Below are 11,237 nucleotides of genomic sequence, written 5' to 3'. Positions count from 1 at the left end.
TTGAAACTTGGTATCCATGTAGAAAATACATGTACTTAATGGATAGGCTAATATTTATATGAGTGTTGGACTCCTTACACCAGTTGCGGGGGTGTTAATGATGAGAATCTCTGTGGGGGTGAGAAATAATAATGTTAATTTTAAATGCCCAGCGAAGCGGACGGGTACAGCTAGTATAATGATAAAGCGAAGAAGCTATATAATTAATCTTTGTTGACTACCAAAAAAAGCCAGAATAGTCATAACAAAATTATTTGCAAAACACGAAAATTTTTCATAAGGAAACTTCATAGTAGTCTCATATCTCGAAAGCTAATAAAGGAAGGCTATATTTACGAAAGGATAACTTTATAAAATGACAATGGAAACGCGATAACACGGTACGAGGCTAGTGTATAATGTTAGTTAAGTGTGTCGGAGCGTCGGAATGACTGTGTACTCGGGTTAATATTGTTTTAGGATAAAAGAACCCGGTTCTTATTGTCTCATTGAGAGTTAATCTGATATGAAAGTTTTAGGAGTTTATTAAATTTTATATTAACGGAATCTTTGTTGTGGCTGGTTCCAGAAAAATCGTTTTTAAAGCTTTTCGCACTATTTTTTGATGAATTGATTAAAGAAAGTGAATTATATTTATACCAATTATATTGTATATATTTCATATTATATGTAAACGGTATATATTTTGTTTATTGTATGTATATTGTATAGTACACCGCAACATGCCTGCTATATTTTTATATTTTCCAGAATTTCTGTAAATTAAACGGTTGTCTGGAAGAGATCGCTTTTAGCGATAAGACCGCCTATTGTACAAATGTATCTGTTTTTTTTATTGTTTTTTGAATGTAAATTGTGTTTTGGTGTGCAATAAAGTGTATTCTCTCTCTTTCTCTCTCTATATATTTTATTTTACAGATTACATTTCAACTTATTCTCGCAGGCCTTTAATCTTTTGAAACTGCATCAATATATGTACGTAGTTACAATTGAGGTTTGTTTAACAGATACTTCGAATTTCGAAATAATCGATGAGGTTAAAATAAATTAAAATTTATTCAATCGCTCCGAACTCCGAGGCCCATACACTGATCTTGAACTAAAGACCGACTCTGAACTGGCACTGAACCCGGACTTTGTCGTACATTATTCTAGAACAATTCCAATAGAACGGGTAAGGCGAAAACAAAAACGCGAAATGGATCGTATAAATGTAATTTGTAAATACTCAATGTACTAAAATTATAATTAATCCTGGTCATCGTCCTCGCCGAACCCGTCGCTTGTGATGAAGGGCCCGACGATTAAATTAACCCACAGACACAGCCCACTGAGTTTCTCGCCGGATCTTCTCAGTGGGTCGCGTTTCCGATCCGGTGGTAGATTTTACAAGCACTGCTCTAGATAGAGCCAGTGTTAGCAACACTCCGGCTTGATGCGAGAGCTCACCTACACGTTAGGGTGAAGCTGAAATAGCCTCTCAAGACTATCAGCATGGGTAGGAAAAAAAAACAAAATATAATTAACTTTGACATTTAGGGTCATAATTATTTTACCAAAGACAACAAGTTAATTTTTGCTTCACACAGAGAATTTAAGAAATTTGATTAACTGATCATAATTTTTAGAGTTGAAAGCGGTTCGTTTAAGATTTTTTTTTTAATTTCACTGTCTAGCTAAATAGTAGAACGAACTGACGGCCTACTTGATGCTAAGTGGTTATCGGAGTTCATAGAAATCACAACGATAATAGCGCCGTTCAGACCCTTTTTACCCTTCAAAGAAATTCTTATGACTGGTCCCATGCGACAGATACGGTAAGAAGTTATTGCAAAAATTAACAAATTAAAACATAACAATAATTTCACTCCTCACTTACGAAATGGTATTTAACTAGCAATTATTCAAAGTGCCTGTGCAACGAAACTCGGTGCCGGTAACAAAAACCCGTGATTAATAACACAAGGAACTATCGGTCTAGACGTGGCATCATCACTCACAGCATTACCTTGTCGATGTTTTGTGCTGAATTCAGTCTACAAGTGAAAACAATGTGAATTTTTCTTTTATTTAAGAAATAAGAAATAAAATCGGATAGAGTTCGTAAGATGACCATTGATCAAAAACTATGGTCATTTGTAATCACTACATAGTATAAAACAAAGTCGCTTTCTCTGTCCCTATATCTGTCCCTATGTATACTTAAATCTTTAAAACCACGCAACGGATTTTGATGCGGTTTCTTTAATAGATAGAGTGATTGAAGAGGAAGGTTTATAATAATATGTATAATAACATCCATTAAATAGTGGAGAAATCAATAATAAATTAGAGTTTCCGAAACGAAGTGAGGGCGGGTCGCTAGTAGGCTATATTTAATGTTTAAAATTTGTTGCCATAATATTTAAAATTTGTTGTATATTTATCTCAACGACAAGAAAAAAAATGTAGTCTATAGTATCTCCTATTTCCTACAAAATGGAGAAGCTAGTTCTTTTTGCTTGAATGGCTAAGTTGTGTCTACTTTTACGCACTTCTTATTATTCCCTCGATAGAAGATTACAATAAATGTATAATTTATTGCATTTTGAGATCGTCGTGGCCTAAAGGATAAGACGTCCGGTGCATTCGTGTTGAAGCGATGAACCGGTGTTCGAATCCCGCAGGCGGGTACCAATTTTTCTCATGAAATACGTACTCAACAAATGTTCACGATTGACTTCCACGGTGAAGGAATAACATCGTGTAATAAAAAGTGCTCGAATCCCGCAGGCGGGTACCAATTTTTCTCATGAAATACACGTACTCAACAAATGTTCACGATTGACTTCAACGGTGAAGGAATAACATCGTGTAATAAAAATCAAACCCGCAAAATTATAATTTGCGTAATTACTGGTGGTAGGACCTCTTGTGAGTCCGCGCGTAGGTACCATCACCCTGCCTATTTCTGCCGTGAAGCAGTAATGCGTTTCGGTTTGAAGGGTAGGGCAGCCGTTGTAACTATACTTGAGACCTTAGAACTTATATCTTAAGATGGGTGGCGCATTTACGTCGTAGATATCTATGGGCTCCAGTAACCACTTAACACCAGGTGAGCTGTGAGCTCGTCCACCCATTTAAGCAATAAAAAAAAAAATTCAACTTGATCCCCTTTCTATCTATGATCCGTCGTAGAGTGCAAGGAAATCATTTAAGGGTTTCTTAAGCCATCGCCTTCAATTTGCGATGACCTCACCTTCGGCAGGGAGATATCTCACATACCTACGCCATGCTCCCCCCCTCTATGCGGCATTTCGTAGGGGGATTCAGCTCATTTCCCAAATACAAAAGAGACCAAAGATGGATACCACTATAATGTCATAGAAAATGAAAACAATACGAAACTATAAAGTTGGTTATGAAAACAAATATTAGTTTTTCTTATATTTATTGGATTTAGGAATTAGTTTAAATAAACCAAACACCCATCATAATATCGTTTTATTTGCATTACACGTTTCTATCTTGAAATCTTTAAAAACGTTATTCTATATTCGCAAAATATTAAGTCCGCTTTACAAAATTTGAAATTAACCGAAGCGTGGGATCTGTGAAACCGATACAAAATCGTTAGAGCGATGTGCGCTCAATCAATCATTTCCTTGTCAATTTGAACATCAAACAAATACGGACCTCTTTATAAAGACTTGCCTAGGCTAAAATAGGTATTACAAAATAATTTTCATTCCGCTTATAATTACTTAACGGATAGCTTTTGTCTGTTGGAAAATCAGTCCTTCGGCGGATAAGTAAACTATTAACACTAGTTATTTTTTTTATTATTTATTACATTTTCATTATTTATGATAATACTGAATAAAGTTGAGCGTATTTGTGCTATAGTTTAAAAATAATTTGGTGGAAATATTGAGTTCCGGATTCGGCTCCAAAATGAATATTAGCTTTCTGTTAAAATACAAAACAAAGCACGTTTTTTTATGGAGTGCCTGGTTCTACTTCTACTACTCCTACTTCTCTTCAGCTGTTTCCTCATTATGAAAGATCGTAATTTAAGATTGATCTTTTCTTGTTTTTATTTTCTTTGTAGACAGACGAGCGTACGGTTCAGTCTGATGATGTCTGGTCACCATTGCTCTTAGATTAGGGGCACCTAAATTGTTGTATAGCGGAAACGAAAAATCTTAATTTATTCTTTCCTTCTTGGTTTTCTACTTCCGGTCCGTGGAGGCGTGAACAAAGACCTGGCAGCAATGACAGTATATCGGCCCTTGTGACCCCCGGTAACTATAATAGTTCATCGACTGCGTACAAGCGAACGAGGTTGTTTTTGGAGAGGTCGATCACTAAGTGGAACCTACAGCTTGGCCTTCCTATCTTCTCTATTATGCACCTGGTATAATGAACTGGAAATCCCAGCTCCTGTAGGGCCACAATAATTTGCCTCATGTTTGTGTCGACAGGCTGACTTCGGACCGCCGTTTCTGAAGGTATCTCCTTCGTTGAAGCACAACAGAAACATTTAATGGTGCTATCCGCGGCGTAAACTTCAGTTCATGACTACCAATCTAAGGCATAGACACAACTCTCTAGTGAGTACCGATCCCGATCCGATAGTAGATTAAACAATGCGCTGCTTTTTCAAGGTAGGTGTTAGCAAAGTATTTCAGACTGAGCCCCATGAACGTGAAGTCTAAATATCTGAGGAAGCCAAAATTCCCTTCAAGGATAGTGGTTTGGCGATGCTTAACGACGAAGGGAAGATCTTCCACCGAGCGGGTGATATTGCTCGGCTGACCGACGGTCCGAATGTTGCTGTTCAGAACTTGTATATATGCAAGCTTATCTTGAAAATGTCGTAAGCGAGATTCAGGCTTCTGTCAAATATCTTGTGTTCTGTGATGGCTACCGCCACAGTGGCATTGGGTAGCCAAAAAAAGTGTAATGTGATAAATCGGTCCTTATACTTCGCCTAATAGCAACAACACATGCCAAAGCCTACGGAAACCCTAGTGTAATTACCATTTAATTATAAACAATCATACCAAAATTAGGCTTGCCATTTTTACTGACAATAGAATGTCTACTCTCATAGATGATTCGCAAACATTCTCAGCCATACAAATGTGTGAAGTTGATAAGAACGATAACGTAATTGACGCACAAGTTCACCAATTCCAGTGGCAGTGTAGCGTTAACCGGCACAATTCTAAAAATCCTATATCTGAATGTTCTCACACTCATGTATTCGAGGAAGAGTCTGATATTGTCTCGCATTGTCGTATCTGAAAATTTAAATATGACAATTATACGCAGATACGGACTAAATAAAGACCGGGCATTTTTTATTAGTTCAAAATTAAATTCAAATCATTTCATTCAACTGAAATATCAATAATATTGTTGAATGTCAAAATATGTTTCTATCGCCGCTTCCAAACAATAAATAACCACGATGCTGAGTAGGTAATGTAGCGGCTTAGCTTGTCCTCTCGCAATGCCTATGAATTGTAAGCGTGACCGCCAACCATATTATGCTCTTCTCTCTTCCATAAAAAAACACACTTTTTTAAAGACGAGTCGTGAGTTTTAACGCCTAGTGCACATGACTAGGCTAAAAAGAATTACAGTAAAATTACTCACCGTTCTCGTCGATCAGTCTATGCACAAGGAACAGCTTAATTTTTTCAACTTCCATAGTGTAGCACTCGACAATTATGAATGGTGTGAAAAGTAGCAATGATACTTGCAGCGTGTGCATGAGGACGTATCCACCAGTCTCCAACGGTTCCTGGAAATAACATAAAGAAATTTCCAAAAAATCCAGCACAAACAGACTGCTTTTAATATTTGTTTTAATAATATTTAAGTACAGTACAAACGCAAGCTACTAAGATTAATGACCGGATTAGTATTGTTACGCGCTGGGGTTAACTGCCTTCGCGATATCCCTGCAACGCTTTTATAGTCGATACGACATCCCTAGAATTATCTAGAACGTTCCTCACAAGTAGAGTATTTTCAATATGCGTTTCTGCCATTTGACAACAGATGGCGTTGTACTTCTCGAGCGTTCTCGATCTCACTAGTTCTTTTGGTATTCGTTTATGCTATTCGAATATAGATGGCGTTGCTCTTACCGGCATAACAGTATGGTTAATATTCTTTATTCGCACTAAGCAATTAATACTCACCTAATTAAATAAAACTTACCCGATCCTCGATAATTAACAGTAAGTGGTAGGCGTTAGAGACGATTTTCGGTAGACTGCAGGCGACGCTCAAGAATAGCTGTGAAAAATATTAAGGCGGGTAACGACGGATCTATTTTTGTACAAATCGTCTTTATTCGATTTCGTGTAAACGTGACAAAGACACATTCATGCTTTATTTATCGCTTGAATGGGTCACCGGAGCTTATTAACATAAAGTACGAAGATACCACTAACCACCTTGAGACATGAGTTCTGAGTCTTATTTTATGGTACTACGGCTGCCCCACTCTTACAATCGAAATGCATTGCTGCTTTTTTCGGGCAGGGAGCAGAATCTCGTGCCCGAGGTGGCTTTAGGGGCCCCGCGGTTTATGTGGGTTTTGAGTCCGCAAATGCTAGGAGCTGACCGCTGGTCCAAGAATCTTTTTAGAGCCCCATCCATCAATCGACTCCCGTTGAATTATGCTGTCTCGTCCGACGTCCGATCTTCGCCCGGGGTCATAGCTCGAGTAGGGTTCCGCGGTAAAAACTACAACCAGACTCACAACGCAATCAATGATTTCATTTAGTTGTAGCTGTTGTATATTTCAAAAACGCACTGCAGTATGGAAAATATCAACTTTTTTTAATTATGTAATTTGGGTGTATACTACCTGAGAATTTATTTTTATTTTTTATTTTTTTTATGTCCCCAATAGCTCTATTATGGGGTGCTTCAGGATTATCCATTCTTTCTGAGACACCCTGAATATGTGCTTCCGTAACCAAGTACCAATTGAATAATAGTAATATAGTTTTTTTTTCTTCGTGGAATTCATATTACGCTACCTACTCACCGACACGTTCAATTCCGGTGAAACCAAATCGACTAAATCAGCTATAGTTCTGTACAGGAATAGGCAGAAGCTAATCTTATTCTTCCTAATACTTTTATTGTTCTTCACGTACAAATAATAATTACAGTCCGGATTCTCCTCCATTCTTAAACGAAGAGTTTTCAATCTATACCTTATTGCGTCAAAGACTATGCATCTCCAAATCCTATTCACATCTAAGCACACCAAAGCGAATTGGCTTAACAGAAAATATATAAACACGTTAAAACAGTGATGGGTGCTACAGTATATCGATGTGTAGACGATTCTCAACAGAAATATCACCGCGGTGATAGTGAAAATTTTGCATTTCTCCAACACGAATCTCCTATTACTGATCCTCAGATATACGTCTAAAGTCGTTAGCTGTTTCAAGAATAGTTTCGTTTGGCTTCTGAAACACGCGATTATCACGACCGAAGTACCGTATTCAATCAGCGACCAAATATGCGAGAGCTGTATCGAAGAGCAGCATGCAATGGTTGCATACACGACGACGCAGGTCAAACTAGCGCAGTACGCTTTCGTCAAAACGTTCAACAACAAATTGATGTTGTAATAATCGAAATCGTATCCGCACAATTGGAGAATGATCAAAATCGGACGATAAAAACTTAAATTGTTCTGCCTGAAGCCAAAATTGTTTTTGATCGTAATCATTGTTGTGCTGCAAAAGCGTTAGGACCGTCCGTTTGATGGGATTCGACTGTCGTTCACAATTATTGTCGAAATTCAGACAAAGCCTCTGATAAATACACTCGTATTAACGTTGGTAGATTAGATACGATCTATTTAAGTAGTCACAAGGAAATATACTGTTATGCGCTGGGGTTCGGGTTAATATAATTCTACAGAATAACAAGCTAACACTGCATTTGCGCTTAGATCACTTGAATCACTTCACAAACACTAAAATTCTCAATACGCTTCTTCCGCTTCGCTTCAGGTAATGCGTTCGCTGTTTCGCTTCGAGTAGTCCCACATGACCACGACTGCTCTGCCAAGAGCAACCGATTATGATGATGATGATGATGATGATCATGAGTTCCGATTACTGACTGACTGCGTGCCATCTCTGAAACGCTTTTATAGCCGATACTACATCCCTAGAATTATCGATATTATTCCACAAAAGTCGAGTATTGTGTGTTTCCACTACCTGACAATAGATGGTGTTGTACTTCTCGAGCGTTCGATATTCGTTCCGCTATTCGGTGATAGATGGCGTAACTCTTACCGGTGTAACGATACTTTTCTCTGATATACGAAACATACGAGATACTAACGCACACACATACACACAGACCCAGATCACCTAAAATCTTCAATTAAATAAATCAGTATCTCGAATATAAAAAATAAAACTTTAAACACAAAATTATTTAAATTAGCGAAAACGTCATCTAATTATTTCAGATTTTTCGAAAGTTTTCGTGGTCACAAATCCAGAGATTGAACCCTAAAACTAGTTTTAATGTTTTTTGTTTATTTATTTACGAAACCGAAGAAAATACAACAAAAATATTCATTCAGCATTATATAGAACCCAAGCCGACTACAGCGCTTTAAGATACGTATAATTATTCCGTATTAATTTTCATTTCTCTTAACATGAAAATACTATCGAACGTAAATACCATAACGGCAAAACACCGAAAAACCGTCAAAGGCCTATCAAGTTTCACAACGAAATGACGTGTACTGACTGACCACAACATTCACAAAGCAGTTTATTTGTTGGACACCAAACAATGTCCACAAAGGCTAGCATCGACATGTCGTTTATTGTGTGTTCATTTATTAAAATTGTAAAAGGATTTACTTTAATGTATTTAATTTAATGAAATTTGACAATAAAAAATCGGTTGTCTGTAAAGTCGGCTTACTGACGACAGTTGAACGTGACAACGTCATAAGAAAATACGCCTCAGAGCGAGGTAACGCCGCACGAGTCGTGTTTTTTCGTGCGTGCAGCCGGCTCCATCGAATTATAAGACGTTGTCACGTCAAAAATATTTCTTCAATACTCATACGATTATTCACCAGATTTTGCATCGACATCGATTGGCATCGACAAAGTTACTACTCCATTGTTTGTCGGGCTCTAAATAACCAGCTAATTCGATTTGACTTCAACCTCCAGAGGACTATCCGGGTTTCTGATATACCAGATCTCACGGATCGTTTGGAAATGATACTACCACATTGAAACAATCGTTTATTTAACTGATAATTTGATATCACACACAGATATGATATCACTAGAAAAAATATGATACTTAAAACAAAGAAATTTCTCATTATCTATTACGCCCGAATAAAACACAGCGGACAACAGCAATCAGCGTTCAAAAACAACAAATACAGGAAAGGCAACGCGATAAAAAGCGAGATAAATAGTTCAGGAGCTGCCATTAGTCGGCGAGTCGACAATCAGCTCCTGCACTATTAAGTTGTTATAGCATAGTGATTCTTGGACCGTCGAGCCAAGAATGGTGCGATGTGGTAGTATTTTTTTATTGTAATTCTAAGAATTGAATTGAGGTGAAATGGTTTCTGATTTCTTTATTCCTTTTTCCCATTTCCAATCTTCAGATACGAGATTAAAGTGGCAATTCAAATGCATTAAATACTGCCCCACCTTCGTATGGGAATGGATGATCACTTCTGCTGACTGCAATGGAAATAGAAATGCGTTTGAATCCCTACGTACTCAAAATACGCCTAAGAATAACATTAAAATATTTAATCGTTCTGGCAGAAAAATAGCACAAATAAAACAAAAAATATATTATTATAACTTCAAAAGCCTACGTACATAGCGACCGATTTAATTAATACATTGTTACAATTTAAAAAATGTAAAATAATAGACTAAAATTCTCTAACAAATTTTAGGCTTGTTTTGGATATGATTTTCGTAGATGCCTGTTTCTACCCTCTTCTCAATTGTCGTTAACTCGAATGATTGAGAACTTACGCTTTCGACTTCATTGCTTTCAATTTGTCTATTATACAGGCTGTCTTATTTACATCTTGTAATGAATTTGGCAAAATTTCGATAATGTGTATGAAAATTATTATTAAATGGATTTTTAGGTCTAGTAGCTAGTTATTCCACAATTTTTATTTTCAAACTAATAGTACATAATATTGTATTTTATCTTACTAAATCTCCAAAGCTGTAGTTATAAATTGAAAACTTAATGCATTTCTAATTTGTAAACCAGTACATGGTGGGTTTTTTTATGACTGAGAGATTACTGGTGGCCGGAGGCCTTTCCAGTTTCACCAGGGCAGGTGGGCGAGCAAGGGCTCAGCCAGGAGGGATGGGATTTGCTAACAGCTACCCGAGGGCCTCCAAGGGAGACCTAACAACTCTAGAGTAGCTGCTTCGCGAATGAATCTACTACCTAGATCCGGCGAGAAACTCAGCGGGTTGATGCACGGGTTAGGTTGCACATCGAACTCTTTGCCGTGTTCGACGAATACGATTACCAGGGTACCTATTCCTAGTGCTAGAGCTGAAGGCATCTAATGCAAGGGTTATTGGATCTGATGGATCCGTAAGGACGTGTATATAGTGATTGAGTTTACCCTTTATACTTTTAAAAAAGTAAACCAAAAATAAAATAGCTCTTGAGTTCTCTAAACAGGTATTACTGAAATTCGATTCTGAATGAAATAGACCGAATAAAGTTTAGAAGAAAGTACCTAAGTTTTTTTTTTCTGAGCCTCGATGATGGTACTCTTCGAAATACAGACAGAACAATATATTGTTAAGTACTATAAAAAAAAAAAAAAAAACATACTGTATACAACGTCGGAAGAAAATCGCAGGTCGTATTGTTCAATGGAGCGACGCCGCCCGAGGCTCGGCCGCTCTAAATAATAACGACAAGTATTTTTTTTCTCCTTATTACATTATTTACAAGCGAGCTGTTTACCGATACTCAACGTAATTGACAGTTTCGAATTGAAGCTCTTTATTATATGACTTGAATAAATGGAGACGACTGACGTAATATGAATGTAGCACAATGAGGTAGTAAACGAAAAATAATTCAAAAAATAACGCGATTATTATATAGTTCGTTATAACGATAAATTATATCATAAAAGAGTAAGAAAATTAAAGTTTTAGTTA

The 11,237-nt window shown here is 37.1% G+C and overlaps 1 protein-coding gene across 1 annotated transcript; it reads right to left on the bottom strand.

The window, feature by feature from the left end:
- Positions 1-5,112: 5,112 nt before the first annotated feature.
- LOC149502604 (uncharacterized) lies at positions 5,113-7,750 on the bottom strand. The gene is made up of 4 exons (XM_089728917.1): positions 7,052-7,750; positions 6,214-6,291; positions 5,644-5,791; positions 5,113-5,285 (listed from the first exon to the last, which is right to left on the bottom strand). The coding sequence occupies exons 1-4, from the start codon at positions 7,748-7,750 to the stop codon at positions 5,113-5,115; spliced, it is 1,098 nt and encodes a 365-aa protein (XP_089585043.1).
- Positions 7,751-11,237: the final 3,487 nt, after the last annotated feature.

The sequence above is a fragment of the Bombyx mandarina genome, chromosome 07, assembly GCF_030267445.1.
Source record: "Bombyx mandarina strain Sakado chromosome 07, ASM3026744v2".
NCBI classification, from domain to species: Eukaryota; Metazoa; Arthropoda; class Insecta; order Lepidoptera; family Bombycidae; genus Bombyx; species Bombyx mandarina.
Note: the sequence above shows the minus strand (reverse complement) of the source record. Positions and strands in the feature narration are given on the sequence as shown.